This window comes from Haliaeetus albicilla, chromosome 4, assembly GCF_947461875.1.
Source record: "Haliaeetus albicilla chromosome 4, bHalAlb1.1, whole genome shotgun sequence".
Lineage (NCBI taxonomy): Eukaryota > Metazoa > Chordata > Aves > Accipitriformes > Accipitridae > Haliaeetus > Haliaeetus albicilla.
The window spans coordinates 6,884,144-6,903,974 of NC_091486.1; the positions used below are offsets into that span (position 1 = coordinate 6,884,144).

The 19,831-nt window shown below is 38.9% G+C and overlaps 1 protein-coding gene and 1 long non-coding RNA gene across 6 annotated transcripts in view; one reads left to right on the forward strand and one right to left on the reverse strand.

Annotated features, from left to right (window-relative positions):
• The window catches only part of LOC104324052 (von Willebrand factor D and EGF domain-containing protein), a 190,416-nt gene that overhangs the window by 146,268 nt on the left and 24,317 nt on the right, over positions 1–19,831 (forward strand). For all 5 annotated transcript variants that reach the window (XM_069780772.1, XM_069780769.1, XM_069780771.1 and 2 more), the window contains 4 exons: positions 3,877–3,972; positions 4,745–4,840; positions 7,757–7,852; positions 9,446–9,541. In XM_069780772.1, the coding sequence (XP_069636873.1) occupies positions 3,877–3,972; positions 4,745–4,840; positions 7,757–7,852; positions 9,446–9,541 (384 nt within the window). The remainder of the gene's footprint in view (positions 1–3,876; positions 3,973–4,744; positions 4,841–7,756; positions 7,853–9,445; positions 9,542–19,831) is intronic.
• LOC138685036 (uncharacterized) overlaps positions 1–19,831 on the reverse strand; it is a 151,425-nt gene that overhangs the window by 27,081 nt on the left and 104,513 nt on the right. Inside the window, exon 2 of the long non-coding RNA XR_011324271.1 lies at positions 13,199–13,261. This is a non-coding gene — a long non-coding RNA (uncharacterized lncRNA). The remainder of the gene's footprint in view (positions 1–13,198; positions 13,262–19,831) is intronic.

Here is a 19,831-nt window from a genome sequence, read left to right on the forward strand (position 1 = left end):
TTTTCTGCATCTTTTCCACTTTCACTTTATCTTTTCTGAGCTGGGGGATCAGACCTGAACATGGTATTTAAGATGCAGTTCACCATGGATACAGACCATAATAAAGTCTGGCATTTTGTGCTCTGCTCATTCCTTAACAATTCCTAACACTTTATTTGCTTTTTTTGACTGCAGATGAGCACTCAGCTGACATTTCACAAAACAAAAGCCATTAGTACAACCTAACCAGAACCGTTGTCTGCATTTGTACTCCCAATTTATTCAGACAAGTTAATCTTGTTAATTTTCTATTTGTTATGATGGGTATTTATTTCATAACTGGGCTCTGGACTGCTGGACTATTTAAATATGCATATGAGTTATTTTAATTGCACTACTACATGCTTTAACCCTGCGCTTTATTTCCTTTATCTGTGTATCTTACTTGCAAAAGAAAGGCTTCAGTCCACAACTTTTCAAAAGGAAAACCAATAACCTGGTAACTTTCTTTTCTGTTTTTTTTCCCTCCCTTGTGCTGCGCTTATTCAAACTTAATCTGTGCATTTAGGAAATTAGATTAATGCATCTTGAAAGAAAATAAATAATGTACAATGATTGCATGAAACAAGGTAGACTATGCTCCTTCCAGTGAAGTCCATCCTGACGTGACTGGTTTTCAAATTTTTAAATGAAACTGCAGGTAATGCTCTTACATCTCTGAGCCTTGCTTTAGTGGTGCATGCCCAAGACCTCACGTGCTGGACAGCACAGGGAGTTTACTCGCTGTTGAGATGTTATCAATAACTTTGTCCTGGAAGCCATTTGCTGATTAGGTTATCAAAAATGGAGCAAACAACACAGCATCTGGTATTCTTGAGTACCCCCAAAGTTATCATAGAGAAACTTATAAAAGTGCACGATCTCATTTTAATGGCAAAAAGAAGTTTTGGGATATTTCCCAAAAAGCCCTTTCAAAGAAAACAATAATGGACTTCTCCATTTTCACCTCCAGATTTTAAATTATAAACATAAACATACGTACATTTGACAGCAAGATTGACCATTTGCAGCAATGTTTTCCTCTTTACTGTTATTTTCTACCATCCAAAACCGCTTAGTATAAAGCACTGCAATACCTTTGTACAATTTAGCAAATGTTTATGGAAAAAAATATTCATTTCAGAAGATGAAAGATAGAAGTTTTGGAAAAGAATTTGACACAAACAGTATATTTCTATTATGGAGGGAAATGTCTTTTAGGTGAATATTACTCTCACTCTTACATTGCAGCCAGTGTTCAGTTTTTATCTTTTGCTATTTGCCAGTAATAGAATAGTTTTAAACATTTTACTATTAAATGTCACCATAAGAGCTAAATGTTTTAATATCCAAAATACCATGTTCTTTTCTGACAGTTCAGATGCATCTCGAAATGTGTAAAGGCCAGATGGAAAGCACTGTATTCAAATGGACACATTCGCTTTAAGTGCTACATACAAAACACACTGAAATAAAGCATAATATGTTTGAATGTCACTGTGCTTGGCACAGCACTTAGGCATCTGGAGGCTTTATGCAACCATCATCCTACAGGAAAGGCAATCACCTTTCACATACTTCAAAAAGAGTGGTACATTTTTCCCAGGTTTTGTGTTTCCCTGTCTCCATGCAGAGAATATTAACCAATTCTACCTACTGTTAATTTCTAATTGCAAAGAAATCCCTTTATAAACAAGTCCTGTGCTTACCCAAGCCCAGAAGAATGGAGATGTCTCGGATGGACATGTGTGCAGTGGACGGGTCGGCACCCTCCTTTCAAAGCCCCGCGCCTGTCGTTGACTTCAGTGAGATCTAGCGCAAGCCCCCCAACGCGAGTGGTGCCTTATAGATATAGTACTGCAATTTTAAAGGAATAAAAAATTTCTTTGAAAACAGCTTCAATTTCTTTCCCTTTCTTTCACTTTCCATTTCATCACGGACTGCTACCTGCTGTTCGCTCTAATAGCAGAGGATCCCCAGCTGCCTGAGCCTCTGACCTGCTCCAACAGCTGCTACTGGTTGCTGAATTAAAAAAACTTTGGGAAAGTTTAACACTAACTGCTTAAATAGGTCTAAATCAAATCTATTTAGTTGTCCAGACAATGTCCTTTTTAAATTATTATTCTTTTTTTCCCACAGATGTACACTGCATATTTCAGTGAAACACATGCTGAACTGCAAATGTCTAAACCTTATAGCCCATCAAATCAAAACTAAATTTAGGCTAATGACATTCTCAGCATGTATAGTATGGTTCTAAACTATACCTAGTGAGTTTTCTGTTCTCAGGCATGTCAAACCCTAAAGTTATTTTAATGCAGCATTGAAAATTTCACAGTTAAAACTGTATAGTGATAGGAAATGTAAATACTGAAGTACCTGAAGACCAGATCTAATACCAAATACATTTCTTCAACGTTATTTGTGTCAAAATGGTTTATTTAAAGGTACCTTCTTGGAGCTTGTCTTTTTAACTGCAATTGGAAAATGTGTGGTGGCTTTTGTTACTTTTTTGGATGGCAAAGTTCATATGCAATGACTTTATCTGAAGGCTTGGTAATAATCACAAGAGGTGAGGAGGTCTTCAACACATGAACTTCAGTTAAATTATGTTGTGCCACAAGTATTTGTCCTTCATTTAGCTTCCCAATTATACAGTCCATTTTCCAGTTTTAAGAACACAATGTGGTACATTAGGGTTTTTTTCCCCCTTGTAACAATACTTAAAATGAAAAATGCTTTGTTTCAGATCTCTTTAGCTTCATTTTGCATTTTCCTTGGAATAACCTTGCTTAGCTTCATATCCATTATAAAAGACAAAACCCTGCCAGTAAAGTGTGCCAAAGTACAACATTTTTCTTTGTATTCACTTCCCAAGCACAAGGAAAGGTATTTGTCATTCTGTTATGTGAGGTGGCTTTTTTTTTCTGAAGGCACGCGAGCCAGCTGATACACATGCCTTGCTCTGCTCCTGCACACAGCGCTTCTTCTTTGAGTAAGTGTCAGTGGTCGTCTTCTACCTTCAGTGGTCTTCTCTCCTCCTCCTCTGCGTTTGGAATACAAAACTACCTTTTATTAGAGGGCTACAAACAGAAGTGTTCACGACATCAGGTGTGAGGTATCTACCTTAGATTTCTAGATTTAAGAAGCTAAACCTTCCAGGCTCCCTGCACAATAAAGGCATTAGGCGCATAATGATATTTAAAAAACAAACAAGTGTCTTCAGCGAATAGCCTGTTTCAGGAGCTGCAGTACTTTCCAGCTTTACACAGTACAACTGCTGATCCTCTTTCTTCCACAGAATGACATTGCATATTGCAATATGTCAAGAAATCATTATGTAATTTGCTGCTTTGTCTGCAGACCTCCCGCTACTTATTAAACATTAAAATTGTTGCTTAAATGTTTATCATTTTTCTGACAAATTCCCATACAGCTCTTTTCTAAACAGAAGAAACACTTCATCTCTGCTTTAGTGTAGCTTCTGACACCTGTTAAGGCTTACTGAACATCCACAAGGCAAATTTGTAGAGGGATGGGCAAGGTCTTTAGTAATTAAGTACATTTGTACTTGATCCATCCTTAGAATTCAAAAGTACATACTTAAAAATGTGCATGCTCAGAAGTTAAATATGATTATGTTGAAACCATTCCCTTGCAGATATTATATAGCTACTCATTAGTGCTGTATTACTAATGTGATACCTACTTTTATCCTGCAGTGTTTTCCTCAGTAGCCAAATTACTTGTTGGATTAATAAAATGGTATGGGAAAAGTCATAACAAGTGCTGTGCTCATAACCACACAGAATGTAATATTTGAAGTGTATTTTTTTTTCTTGTGTTTTATTCTTGCAGTGCACTGTGACCCACCATGTGAACATGGAGGAACTTGTCTATCTCAAAATACTTGTTCTTGTGCTTATGGATTTGTTGGTCCTCGATGTGAAACAAGTATGTATGAACTCGTTCATGCTGTTCTCCTCATTACATGTTTGAATTTGCAGAAAATTAGAAGACAAAAAAAGCCTTTTTATTTTTCTATCTTTCCCCTTAAAATGATGGTTGAATAGAGCACGGAAATCAAAGTATAATATATTGAAGTAATACAGTAGCTAAACTATTTCAGAGCATATATTTATCAGCAGCGTAGTTGTATTATATAAAAATATGCACATCTATATCAACATTTTCTACATAAAAGTGCTTCTGGAAAAACAAACAAACAAGCAAAACCCTCTATGTTATTTATAGTAACATTTATTAAATTCAAGGTTGTGTGAGTGAATGCAGTAATACTAATTTTGAGAACACAAAAAGACAACCATACCTATTAGGAGTTGCATTATTGTGTGATACAAGTTACAAAAGAAGTTCAATATATAGAACATCTGGGAAAAAAAATCAGCCTTCAAACCCTTCTATATTAGCTGAATGGTGAAACATGCAGTTTCATTATTAGAGCCCTCGCTGCTTATTTAAATATCAGGTTGCCCTTGACAGGAATATAATTTTATCTCTGAACCAGAGTAGCTGGAATACTTAAAAAGCAAAGAATTTTAGATGCTAGACTTCTAATAGAGAAAGAAAACCAAGGAAAGGGACAGATTCATCTCTCAGTTTACTTATTGGACTAATACCATTAGTTACCTGCTGTAATAGAGCAACTTTAGGATCTGCATAGGTGTTACCGATGAGAGGTTTTGATCCTTTGCGTATTTTCCAGTGGTGTGTAACAGACACTGTCACAACGGAGGGGTCTGTGTGTCACCGGATGAGTGCAAATGCAGAAATGGATGGAGCAGCCCTTCTTGCGAAACAGGCAAGTGGTTAGAAATGACTGGTCTCTCATGTCTTTTGTTGTCCGAAATCCATGTGATTCCCACAATTCTGCAGTCAGACTGGGAATTGCTTAAAGAATTAAAACGTAAGAACAGGAGACCTACTAAAGGGCAAAACCTCAGAAGGCTTTGAGTTTATGTAAGTATTCGTAAATTTAGATGTTTATCTAAATCTCAGGGTCACATAGAGGAAACCCACAAACAAAACCTTTTTGTAGCTTTTCAAGCTTGCGTGATTCTGGAGTTTATTCTTAGCATGCACAAAACCAAAAATAAAGCTATTCACCTTTTCAGAAGTTACTAGGTAGCTCTGCAAATGAGAATAATTCTCACTGGGATTTTGGAGATGTGTTGATTTACAGTGTCAGCTGCCATGGACATAACCTCACTTTTTGTTGGTCTCGTTCACGGAGAGCTCAAAGAATGACTCCTGCCCCACACCTGCAGTGGCAGAGATGAGGGCAACGCAGCCATCTGCACTGCTCACCATCTGTGCAACTTCCAGTTTTCATCGCTTTTAACCCTACACATTTCTCTCAAGGTATGCTGGTGGGCCAGAAAGAACCATTTGGCTTTTGGTGATTTTTAGTGGTATGCAGTCATATCTGAACTTAAAAATACATTTTATGGAGATGGGAATAGAAGGAGGCCAGTTTAAGTTAGGACAAGAATATAAGGAAGCAAATGTGAATTCTGCTGCTAAGTTAGCAACCGCATACACACTTCTAATACTGCATAGTCTAAGAAAGAAAAGTGAACCTAGAAAGGTAAGCTATCAGAAATTGAGACTGACTACTAAGATTTTTGTCGTCCAGTTTTTGGATTCAGTTTTGCCATTCCAGAAGATGCCTTGTGACTGTGCAAGACAGAACAAAAGCCAGTTTACAAGGAGAATGTAACCATTCACCCCCTAATGTTAAACATCCTGCTGCTGCCAGAATTCACACTGCTCCTCTTGCCTGCATCTCATACTTGCAGAGTACCTACAAAAGGCATGCACAGAAGGGTGCATGCTCAGGGGAAAGCCACTTCCACCTGTCAGTACAAAATGACAAGGTGAGGATTGGAACTAGGTACCTATTTCTAGTCAGGACTCATAGTTTGAACCCTGTTTTGAATAGATACAGACCTTCCACTCAGGGTCTAAGCGCTAAAAGCTGGAGTACGTATTTTTCCTCCAAAGGCACAGCAACTACAGCACTCACCTGGGACAAGGCATGCAAAATAGCGAAATATTAAAAGGAGCGTGAATGAGGAGTACCTTAATCAGTGCCAAACCTCAAGGCTAGAGGCAGTCTGCCTCTGCCATAGTGAATATTAAATGACTAAGACACCTTCAGCCTACATTACCTTTCCTGGAAGGTGAGAGATGTCATTTGAACTTCTATCTCCCGAAGACTGCTTTTCCTGTAAGTGTTGAAATGACAGACCTGTTGAGGACACATAAATTAACCTAGCTAAGATCCACGGCAAATGACTGGGATTGCCACTAGCTATTCTGGTTCCCACTGTCTCCTCTTTTTCCTGCTGGAGATTACTCTCCTTGAGTTCTGCAAATTTATTTTGGAGTGGCTTTAAACAGGATTATTCCAAGAGGAGGACAAGCCACAGCAGCAGAAGCAGTAATTTCCAACCCAGACTAACAGCAGCAGGATTTGTTTGTCTGCCAGTACCTTAGGGGAAAGGCTATCAGGCTCACCTCTCCGGCACAGTTTTGTGTGCACTGCACAGAGTATTTTGTGGATAATGTTGGGGTTTCCTGCCTCAAGTCATATGATAGAAGTCTCTGGATGAACACAGATATAGAAACAAAAAAAAAAGGGGACTTAGGGGACTTTACCAATGGAAATATAAACACTGACAGAGTGTGGATATCTGTGAACTAGCTGCAACAATGAGGCAACTAAACCAAATCCACCATTAGCAATGAATGAAGTCCATTTTGATTTCATAAGTGACTGCTGCTTAGTCTGAAAAGCCTCTCATCTAGACTACAATTTCACTTTTTTTCTCTTTCCGAATTGACATTTTATTTCTCCTTTAGTTCATCTGAAACATTTTAGTGACCCTTAATTTATTTAAGCTTAAATGTATTTAATTTATTTAATGGGTTATTCTGTAAGATACTGAAAGACAAAGGGAAGAGCAGGGAAAAGGCTGTTTTAAAGTGTCACTCTGCTTTACAATGAAAACTTTATCAGATTCCTTATTCTTCACACACTGACTTCCCAACTAAACTAATTTGCAATTCTAATACTTTTTTTTCAACAGTCAGGCACTTGCCGCATAGAAATATGCAAGACAGCTTTTAATTCCTAGTGCCTGTTATATCATCTACAGTAATAACAGATAAATAGAGGCAAAGGGAGCTCAGCCAGTGGCTTTGTTGGTGATGCATTAGCCAGTATGTTGTGGGAACTGGCATTTAAATGAGGCAGAACAAATGGAGGTTTTGCAGTGTATACCTATTCAACTTACGGAAATGCCACGATGCTCTGCTGAACTCAGACAAGCAGCAAATGGTTAATATCTCATCTCCAGGTTATCCAGGCTGTATGCAATGCGACTACATTTTACTACCTTGGGATTGTGTTTGGTGAGGATACTAGAGTGGAAGCAAATGAACTGTGCAAATCAAAGGAGGACATCAGAAATAAACTATTAAATTATGTTTTATTTCATCCCCCAAGCTATGCTAAAACACCACTGAAATGCTCCCACTGTGTCGACAATGAATAAATGCCGTGGCACAACTGACCAGCAAGGATTGTGCGAAATTTATCACAGTATTACTGGAAATGTTTATTCTAATGACATGTGCAGCAGCAAAAGAGTGCCCACTCTAAAAAATTCAAAATTATATGAGATTCAATGAGTTATGTTATATTCACATACAGCTGTGTGCAATCCTGTGTGCTTGAATGGAGGGATCTGTGTACGGCCAAATATGTGTACATGTCCTTATGGGTTCTACGGGCCACAGTGCCAGAGAGGTAAGAAAGGTCTATTTATCATCTTGATAAAGGATCCGGGCTTAAAATATAAACAGCAGCCTATATCATTACCTGCCCCCCCATGAAGTGTATCCAGAGGCTTTCCTTGTCATAACTCCCTGTGTGCTCCTTTGATGTTATAGTCTGTTGTAAATCCACATTATATTGTTCTTAATGGTATTGTGAAGGAGTAAGCACTTATTTATGATGGTATTAATGATAACTAAACAATTAATCTAAAACTATCTGAAGTCAGTGATATCGCTAATTAGCAACTATTCAATTAAATGTTAAAGCATGGCTCTACTTTGTTCATTTTGTGTACTCTACAGTGTGTACTATACTACATTTCAGAGCCAGATGATAATTTATCTTCAAATGGGGCTCACAATATCACCTACTTGACCATCCTAGAGTGTTGTGGATGGGAGACTTGTATAGGACTTCTTCAGATCCCTGCTCAAAGATGTGATCAAATATTGCTCTGCCTGACATAGAGCAGGGCCTGTTTTCAAACCCCTGTCCTGAAGGGGAGAGCTCTAAGCTGTGGCTAACAGTATCTTGGGCTTCTTGCTCACTTTGTGCTGCAGAAATCAAACTAATGAATACTTTAACTACCCATTAGCTCAGGCAGAATAGACAGGAGAGAGGAACTTATGTTATAGGTCTCAAATAGCTGGAAGACCCCTGTGCATATACCACTTGCTTTTCATTTTTTTGAGCATGGCTCTAATAACCCCTCCTGAATCTGGGAGTATAAATAGACTCTCATTACCAAACCTGAACTATTTCAATATTAAAAGTTCTTTTCTCTTTCTCTCTCTCTTTTGTTTCCCTGGAGTTCCTAGATGAATGCAATCCCAATGCATATTTTTGCAAGTGAATGATTCACACACAAAAATCTAATTGCAAATGGAGCTTGCTGGAAGCTCTTTGTTTTTGTGATGTTGGGGGTGAAGGAGAGAGTGAAAATTATACAGACTCTGTAATTTGATGATCTTTCTCTTGAGGTTCAACGTGGAAGGTGATTTTCAACATCTAGGTGATTTGGAATTTTTATCCTTAAGTGTTATGGTTTAAACAGAACTAAAACTTAAAAATAAATATCCACATTTGTGGGATATGGAAGTGATATAGGGAGATAGTGGATGGATGCTGAAGAAAAGCAAAGCCCTCCCTTCCGCTTCATTGAGAAAGGGGGAAGAAATAGCACCAAAACCAAGTTAGCAAGTATCAAACACTGATCTATTTCAAGGGCAGAAGCCCTTGAAGAAGCCCTTTAGCTAGAGAGTTAAAAACCTAGGAGGTTCTCAGGAATATTCTGACCACTTAACTGCAGGTATCTAAAAGAGACTCTTAGGTGCTAGGAGTCATGTCCCACATTCTTTCCACAAACAAGAGAGAATCAGGATCTCCAGCTAGGCATCTGCCCCCATCACCCTTTGGAGACACACCTTCCCTATCCCAACTAAAGAAAAAAGCCTCTGCAGACTGGTCTCCCAACACAGGCACCTAAATAAAGAGCCTACCTCTAGGCAATGTTGATCCCCTGTGTGATTTTTGTGCACAAAATTTTTGCTTTCCTTTCACTAGCTCTTTGCATTCCCCCTTGTAAGAACGGTGGTCACTGTGTTCGAACCAATGTGTGTTCCTGTACTGAGGGCTACACTGGAAGAAGGTGTCAGAAAAGTAAGTGACAAACTTCCCTTTGCTTTCCAACGTTCCCTGACTCATAAACAGTTTTTCTCTTTTTTGTGCATGTTCAACAGAATATTTAGTCTGGATTTCTGCCGTGATCTCCTATATTTCTATCAGAATACATGTAGCACTACGTTACGGCTAAAACCAACTTGTTAATTACAATAGCATTAAGTCAAGTCAATGTTGGGAGTAGAACGTCTTGCTAGAATCATCTCTAAATATTTCATGCGTTCAGAATGTGTAACACTCATATTTGGAGATGAATTAATTATTTTGCATTAAAGACTTTTTGGGGAAAAAATTAAAGCCAAAGGCAGAGCAGCTGACTGAGATTCTTAAAAATATTAGAACGCCATACTTCTAGCTTAATTAAGACAGTTGATTAATAACACTTCAGCCTTGCCTTTGTTCTTCTCACTGAAAACTCCCTCTTCACCTTAGCATCGGAATTCATATTCGATTCTTCTATTCTTCTGGGGAAATAGGTTATTTTGGCACTTTTACAGACTCTATTGCTCAACAATATCTGTCACCCAGGGAGTTTAGGATATGTATGTGATTTTTTTTTTTTTTTCCCCTTAACCAGTTTGAAATTGGCAAAAGGGGAGCTGTGAAAACAACCATTCTTGGCAGGAAGAATCTGTACATTTCCAGAGCACTTTATGTCTCTCACACACAGAGAAAAAAAGCTAGTAAAAAATTCCTTCCAGCAACAAAAGCCCTCTCAATCCCCATACTAGAGATTCTCCCCTCCTTCAGCAGGGAGAATCACGATGCACAGTTCTGCCTGGCTGCAAAGTACACAATTGAATAGTCTGTTCTGGCAGGAACAAGCTGAAGGGAAGAAAGGAGGAAAAAACCTTATGTTTGGCATCTTGTTTTTGAAGTTAGAGAACATTAGAAAAGTGCTGTTTCCAGCTTTAAACATAGTACCACATCTCCAGACAGATCAAAGGAAAAAGAGGTGATCATGATGACAGCCTAGCAAAGCACTCCCCTAAATTCTCCAACTGCTACCAACACACAGCATGTTTATTTCCACTTGCAAGGAGTTTATGAGGTTTTTTTGCCGATCTTGGCATAATCTTTTGCAAAAAAGCTTTCTGATATGATGAAAATATTTTTGTTCGGTCCAATCTTGGCCTCCATTCTACTTCAATAACCACTATATAGTCTACTTTATTTAGCCTAGTGTTATAAAAACTTAAATGAAGGGCCTGTGTTTGTGATGAATGAAGAGAAACATGACTAACTAGAAGGCAAATACTACTGTTTGCTTACTCTTACTGGCCACTGACTGTTCATAGGTAAAAAATGTTGACTAATGTTTCTTTTTTCTTGCTTAAAATCAACTGCACATGGGACAGGTACCATGATCCATAGAAAGAAGTAGGTTATTCACAAGCTTTTCATAACAAGCAGTTGGTACTAGAGCTGTATGTCTTCTCATTGTTGTCATATGAAATAGCTTCTCTCTCCTCTGCCAGAGAATCCAGATTTCTCTGCTCCTCTGGAGCAAAGGACTGCAGGGCACACAGCAGAAGTGAGTCTCAGCTGACCTCTGCAAACCTTCCCCCACAAACAAAATGGAGAAAACTAGTGCTCCTATCAGTTGAAGGCTGCTCTCAGTACCATACGCCTCAGAGTTCAAATGCGAAAGGCATTTCATATCTTTTTTTAGGCACGATTTCATACCATTTTCAGTCAGGCATCGACCTGAATGGTGGATCAACTGACGTATGTGGCATAAACTTAAAGGCTAGGAGTATATACATAGACACGTGTTCCTAACTCATTTACACATAGACAAATGAAAGAGTGGAAAATAAATTCCTAGCATGAAGAAGTTCCACTACCCAAACCCTTTTTCTTAAATAAAACATAAAATGTACCACAACATCCACTTGATGTTCCAAAAAGAGCTAATATATCATGTAGCTCATTCTGTCTCATTTGCAGTGTCACTAGCAGTATATATATGTATTTATACATTTATCAAATTAATTTCCATAATCCTGCAGCTGCTTGGCCCTCTGACTCTGCAGAGGGGAGATCAGCCCCATGGGCTGCATGCCCAAGTGCTCAGAAACCCAGGTGGGAGACGATCCATGCAGTGCTTCTGCTAACCTTCCTGGGAAGGGTATGGCAAGAAGGAATCAGAAAAAAACCAGTAGATTTCTACTTTACAGAGAGGATTTTCTCTGGATTTGAGCATCTTTTCTGTTTGCCTTTAAGGACCCCATGTAACCCAGCTGTGCCCTGAGTTGCAGAGAGTTGTAATAACCTTACACAAAGAGTAAGGAAAAGAAGTACATACATGACAACAGCAAAACTGTAATTAGATACAAAGTTTACTGGAAGTTCAATACTACAACAGCTCGCATTTGCAAATCACCAGGACAACATACCACATTTTCAGAGGAACTGCCAGAGGTGAACGTGTGGCCCAAATCATAGCTCAGTGGTGTCTAACCTGTTGCTGCCAGGTTACCCCACACTGAGAAATGTACAGCTGGCTTAGACAAAATGAGGAGTATGACAATTCTGAGAAAAACAATTGCTTGTGAGGGGTTTTATTGTTATTTTAATTGTTCTTCATTCTCTGAATATGAGTTTTCAGCGTCCTGAAGTCCTTTCCGCTTGTAGTACAGTTTCAAAAACCTCTCACAGCAAATTGGGTTTACTATGTACTTACACTGAGTCTCTAATCTTAGAAATTTTGGGTGGATTTATTACCTGCCTAATAAAACTTATCAAGACAGAGTGAGTAAACTTAAGACTAGTAAAGACAAGTCTGAAGAAGTTTCCCACCCATGTATTACATGCAGGGCAGCCTCAAGTTCTTGATCTTTAGTTTGGGAAAATATTTGTGGGTTTGGGAAATTTCCCATGAACCATAAAAACTGAGAAACAGCCTTTTCAGAAACAGTGATCTGAACAAAAATATTACCTTTCCAAACATGTAGTGAATGCTTGAAATTGGCAGTCTTTTCAATTTTGTCATTGTTTACACACAGCAGTACACAGTTTTTGCACACTTACCTCTGAAACCTACCAATAATGATATGAATTGCACCAGTAAACCCTTAGATTTCAGATTTAATATGCTCCAACAAAGAGTTAGGGCAAGGGGAAAATTCCCTGCCATGCACAGCCCTGATTACAGTAAGGATGCTACAGTTTCTAGGCTCATGGTACCATAATACACTTCTGGATGACCCCTTTGATGGAGCTACATGAAGTCAGGGAAGCCAGAAGCACTTGGATGCCCATCCTGGAGATAATTCACATATTAGGGTTGTTCCTAATGTGTCAACCCAAGCGTCTTGCAACTCAGATGTAAGTAGCAGACAGCCAAGTGGGACAGACATTTGTTCTTGTGATGAGTCAACAAAATAAGAATAATAATAACTGTGGGTGTCTGTTTCTCTAGTAATTAATGTTCATGATTATTTCTTTCATCTTAACAAATATCATAAAAAGGTACCTTAATATCCATAATTGAAATAACAGAATAAAGAATTCACATACTCTAAACAAATTGCATATTTGTCATGATATCAGCTTTATGAAGGTTTTTTTAGGTAGGAACAGTGTTTAGAGGCAAAGATAAAAATAAGTCAAATCAGTTTTTTTGTCACTTACCCCTTGGATATTTTGGCATTGTTTCCACTGCTTTTAGACATTTCTCTTTTCTTAGTATCGCACCTGCGTGGACAGAGAAACAAAAGCTTCTGTTTGCTTTTGGCAGCTTCAGATTCTCAATTGAAGGAGATGATAATTAAAACTAAAAGCCATGGCAGCCAAAGACAGGTTATTTCTAAACTGAACCCAAATAGTCTCTTGGTTCGTTCTGAATATATAGCAACATGCCTTAGGATCTTCGCTTCCTTCCCTGTACAGTTTGGCATTTCTAATACTCTTTACCTGACAGCCAAAACCGTGCAGGACGGAGTGGCAGCACCACATCTTTGCCATTCAGAATTACTCTTCTTTGATTCCTTAGTGTACGGAGAAAGGCATTCAGCCTGAAAGTCTGTGTTTGTTTTGTAGGTAAATAAACATCACCTCAAAAAAACGTGTAAATCAACCAGCTCTGATTGGCTGCCAGCTGAAATATAAGGCTTTGCCTGGTGTGTTTACTGATAAATAACTGCCTGGTGATTATGCAAACCAGACACCCACACCCAGGACGAGTGGGTGTCAGAGCTGACAGTGAAATGTATGGTTATGCCTCAGCAATTGTACAACCTTGTATCCTCACTTGCTACACAGTGTTTTCACTATAATCAGTCTTGTTGAGCGGAAAGAGGCAAATGCTTCCAGTAACTCAAAATAAAATATATTTCCAGATCGACTTTGCATCAAACAAACATACTCCGTGTTAATACTAGAGAAAAGCTATTTGTACGTGGTTTTAAATTCCCTTTTGAAAAAATGCACAGCTGTAACATTCCTGGGATATCACTCCTGTTCAGGAGGCTTTAAAGAAATGTTCACACTGCTTTCTACTACATACTTACAAAAATGATAAACAAAGAAAATAGATTAGATTTCATTTATTTACTACTTGTATTTTCAAAGGACTGCTTTAGAAATGACTCTTTAAAAAAGGAAAGTAAATAGAAGCTGAGATTTCTTGTGAAGGGTTGGGGTGAAGAGAAGGGGAGAAAAAGAGAAATTCACGGGACCACACGTTTATCCCTTCTCCACCACTATCTGCTTCTAGTGAGGTCATCTCTGAGCAAAAAGGCAAGCCACAGCTCCCTCTGGAGCTCATCAGCAAGCAAAGGTCACAGAAGAACAGCACTGAACGTCCTCCTCCTCCCTTCTCCAGAACACCAAGCACACCTGCACCCTGACCTCGGCCTCTCTTTCGGCACCGTACCTTTTTGCCACTCATCCAGCAGCCAGCTAGCTGGACTTTACATATGGTTTAAAACAGAGACCATGTTTCTGCATGCATCTATTTTATCGTGTCAGGCTAAATCCTGCCGACTTTGTATCACATAAATCATCGCACTGACATTAGGGCTTTGCACACTGGAGCTCAAAGTTAGTAGATAACTATTTCTCCATTTCAGTAATTCCTCCAGGCAGGATTTATAGCCAATACACAGTGCACAATATAACTCACGCTCATTCTTCCAGCTCTGCTTGCTCCTCTTCCCTCCCCCTCTCTTTTTCCTTCCCAGTACCATGAGGACTTTACTTGCATGAGAGCTAGAGGCAAACTAATTGGAAAATATGAACACTGAGTTTCAAAGGCAGCTTTTTGCTAAGCAATGTCATATTATGAAAGTCACTGATTTCCCATATTCCAGCCTCTCCGTGTTATGTTTCTGTAGATTACTGCCTTGCCAGCTCCATAAGCAGGAAGTTTTACTGCTCAACAAATTAGAATTCCACTGAGTTAACATCCTGACAACAGGTGATATATTCCCTGGAATATGTTCACTGAGTAGGCAGATTGACTCAAGCTATCTAATATCAGCCAGTTTGCAAACCAGAGGTCCAGCATACCCTCCCACACAACTGAGCAGGGAACAATCCATGTATCTCATCTAAATGGATGGAGGAATCATTTGCGTTAGACTTGCTTTTCGTATGTCAAGGATGTGCTTAAAGGCAACAACTATTTGTCCAAGATTTCTGGATGGCCAACATCCTCAGATAGCGGGTGTTTGGAAATAAGTAAACAGCTGCTCATAGCAGAGAGACTTGTAACTTACTGCTAAAAGCATTAGTTTTGTGACAGAAGTAGAAAGGTTGGCTTATTGACTGGTTGGTGCACGGTCTGGAGACCCAGGAAAAGGAAACACTGGTCTCAGTTCTTACTTGATTTTCCAGCCCGTATAACAGAATAGGTTCATATTGGATGTCATCTTCCTTCCTGAGGCAGGAAATACAACAGAAGACGAATTAAAACCAATCAGGGCTACTACTGTCTTTCCCATTTAGCTGAACACAACATGATCCATGCATCTTGCCTGAGGGGAGTGGGAAGAGCTCTGACTTCCCAGAGAAAGGGAGAGAGCCAAACAGGAGAGAGTGACTCGAGGTACAACTTGGTTTGTGGTCTGCTCTCAGAGCAGTGCTCCTCTTTGCTCGCTCTTAGTAAGGATTTGTGCAAAACCATTAGTTGGCCTTTCTTAAAAGCTACATTTTGTTCATATATATGTAGCTGATGCATTTATTTTAACAGGGGTTTTGAGCACATGCAGTTGTCTAAATTTATTTTGCAGAAAGAGAACGAGAATATATCTGTGTAAGAACTGAATATATATCCTAAATAAGCCCAAAAGCCTTATTAAATTTTTATTCATTCCATAAGCAAAACATTCACAGACTGCAGCATGAATTTTACTAGAGTAGAAAATCTAGGTTTTGAGCCAGTATTTCTTTATTTGTATCTTAAAGGCACTAAAGAAATGTGTCAGATCTGCTGCTGTATGTAAACGCATACTTAAAGTAAAAGAACAGGGATTGCTGAATTACTGCATTTCTCTTTGCAGTAGGCTTCTGTGTGGGGGGTAAGTGCTTTTTTCCACTAACTGATTTAAGAAACAATACTTTAAAATATTTTAACATCTTTTTAAAATGTCTCTTAAAAAAGGGACCACTTGAAAACCCACAGGACAGACAATTCTGGAGATTAACATTGTCTGTTTATCCACAAAAAGACATTGGCAAGACAATCCTCTCCAGCACCGATTCCCAAGTAAGCCTTAGCTTACTTTCTGAGACAGATAACAACAGGACGACTAACAGATTAGTGCAGTGCCAATGCAGACAGCAGTCCCCTTCCGAAGCCCCTGACTGAGCTCCCACCTGAGGTCCTTGCGCTTTGGCTGGGTTATCAGCCGTACCACAGTGGCCTGTGGCTGGTCTTCTTCTTGGCTTGAGACTGTGTCTCCTGTGCCACTGTGGTTCTCTTCAGTTACTCTGCCTGAATCTCCCTTTTTCTTTGTATAGATGAAAATAAACCAAGTTGCATCAAGCATAGGTGATGGCTTAGCCCACTCAGCGCAATGAAAATGTGCCTAAATGGCAGGTCACACCACAAGCACAGAAGCTGCAAAAACAATCAACAGAGGAAAACAATGTATATGAGAATCCTCTTTCACTTCTTATTCAGGCATGACAAGAAAGCAGCTCAACAGAGCAATTTATACACATGCTGCAATGGTTCACTGACCTAATAAAACACAGAGCATTCTTCAATGAAGAGAAAATGTTACCAAACCCAAGACCCTAACAAGATGGGAATATAAGCTGTGCTGAGAGTATACTTTACAATTCCCCACATTAATTATATACTAACAGTTGCAAAGATGAGAATAAATTATAGCTATAGTCTCTTTCAAATTAATAGTGTTGCAATCAGACTAAAACCAATCAGCAAATGAGAAAAAGATTTTGCTAAGGATCTCAAAATCTGACAGTTCCTAGCAGAATATTCCCCAAATGTATAAATGTGCACCTGCACAAGCTTATTTTGTTTATAGTGGCTTTCATTCTGAAAGATGCTGAAATATTTTGCAGCTATCCAAACACCATACCACTGTATCTCTAGGAGTTTCACCTGACAAGAGACAATAGGCAAAATGAAGATCAGGAGACCTAGAGGGAGAAACATTTCAGTGCAAGGAGAGTGGACAGTCCCTATCTGTACTGGAGTGACAATCCCTCATTTTTTTCCAGAGCTTCCTGAGGTTTGAGAGTCTTGCCTATTGCACACTACCAGGGAATCTTTTGGAGGTACAGATGGAGAGATCAGGATCCTCTTTAACTGACAGAAAATGATATCATCTGATGAGAGTGACATGACAGCAAACAAGAATGCAGTACATCACATACTGACACTCGGAATTTAGTCTAGCATCTCAGTAGTTTTACCGTAGAGTATTAATTATTTTTCCCATTTTTCCTGAACTAATACCTAAATTAGATTTATTTTCTGCTTTAAGATCTCTAAAAGGCCCCATAGGTATATCAGAGAACACATCAGAATGAAGATCAGACATAATTAGGCAAAGCACTGGCGTTGCACTGCTATCTATATGGTCTACAATTTTTCAGACTGTTTTTTCTTCTGAAATGTGTGCTAGGTCATGCAAACTAACTCATATTGCTAGAGCTGTGTGGTAAAGTGAATATATAATAAATGCAAACTGTCACCACACCCATCACAATTACATTTACAGCTCCCTCTGTGTCTTGTAGTAATTTGTTCTCCCGCACTGCATCCCTCAGAGGTTTCTACCAGATTATTTTTACTATTCAGAAAGGTAATTTATTGAAGAAGTGCTTTGCATCTCTGTCAGAGATACATGAAGCAAGAAATAGGGATGAGCAAACCTCAAAATGATTGGTAGCTTGATAGGGATAAGGATCCAAATTTTAGAAGAACCTTGCACAAAAACTGTAAACCATTTTATTACATGACAAGTATTCCTTCTTCTTAAAATTTAATCTGTGGCTATAATTACTGACATTCAGTGGATCACACATCCGAGGTTACTCTGATAGAGCTTGGAGAGAAGGTTTTTTCTTTATTTCCAAATACAAATCAACATAGATGAGGAATTCCAGAGAAAATCAAGCTCTGGAACAACATACGTGCCTAAAACTCAGCACGGGCAAAACTAGTTCCTTACTGCCCTTGGAAATAGAAAAAAAAGGACCAGAAATTGCTCATGTCCCGAATCCATAACATGTTTTTCAGAGCTATGTGCATTTGGGACCTTCACACCAGCAGATATATTGGTACATCCATCTCACTAATGATCTGTTGAGCATCAGTTATACCCTTTAAAGGAGAGAATGACACTTTTTACCTCGACTAGTTTCTGCTAGTGTCAGGGCAGTAGAATCCAAGCAATGGTGCCCCGTGTTAGAAACACCTTTTTTGGCCAGAACACACCCATTTTGTGATTCATTTTTTCAATGGATTAAAGATCATTCAGCAAGATCAAACCTTTATTTGTAGCCTAGAAGCATCCAAACAATTGTTTCCTTACTGCAGTCAGGATAATGTTTCATTTGAGCAGCGCTGCTGGGATGCATAATGCACCCAGAGAGATGAGCAACCTTCTTTCCAGTCGATCAATTGAATTGTGCTGTTTCATGAAACTGCTGACCTGACCCTCCACATCTCATCTTATAAAAAAGGTCAGCAACATCACTACATTTAAAGGCTGTAGCCTCAAGATTGTCCCATTCCTGGCACAGACCTTCTCACTGGTTTTATCAATAGGTGATGTATATTACCTATAAACATTGGAAAAGGACTAGAAGTGCCAGTTTTAACACAAAAGCCCTCTGCATTCACATCTACTGGATTCATTTTTGTTCTCAGCTTGAGTTCAGTCATCTGTATTTCCTGACAAGACCAGTCGGTGTTATTTTTAAATCTGTCCCATGCTCTGTGTCCCTACTGTGTCATATCTCCCCAGCTACGGCTCTTTGTTTTTGAGAATGTCACACCAAATCAAGATAACCACTAAGCAGAAAGGAGAAAACAAACATTAAAACTTGTACACATACAAAAGCCAAAACTGCGACTGATCAAGCTTCCTGCTCCTCAAAAGAGCAATAGAGAGAGCAAGTGGAAATATGCACTAGACACACAGAGAAGTCAGTCCAAAACCAACAGCAGCGAGAAATAAAAGCAGTGCCTGTGAATCACGTATAAATGACAGCACAGGGATGGTGACTTAAAGGATACATTGAAGTATGTATCTACCAGTAGGTGTTCTTTTGGCCACATTTCTGTGTTCTTTGTCAGTAAGCTATAGCCTGATGCATTACCTTAGCTGGCCCACGCAGATGTTACTGCTTGAGGCTATTTTCTCTCCTCCATCCAAAGAATGCATCTAGAAGCAGGTCAATTTTCTCAGCTTCTACAGGGCATATTAAAAAAAAAAAAAAAAGAAAAAGAAAGAAAAGAAAAGTTGTCTTGAAAACTACATCTTCTAATCACCACTGCAGCATCATGCACTGTCTCCTCAGCAGCAGCACGGCTCAGGATACGTCATGACAGGTAATTTTTGATTCAGAAAGAAATAGTCTGTGAAGTCTCATTGTCAGGAAAGGACATGGATGTTCACCTGCGGCAAGGCATATTCCTGAAACATTGCAGAGGATCCCTTTCTGCCAAGATTTTAGGAGCCTAATTTAATATTCTGACTGTTTTGACTTTATGAAGGTGGTGATGAAGACTGTCTTATTTTGACAAAATTGCAAGCTTTTTACTACTTATTATTATCTACTTAT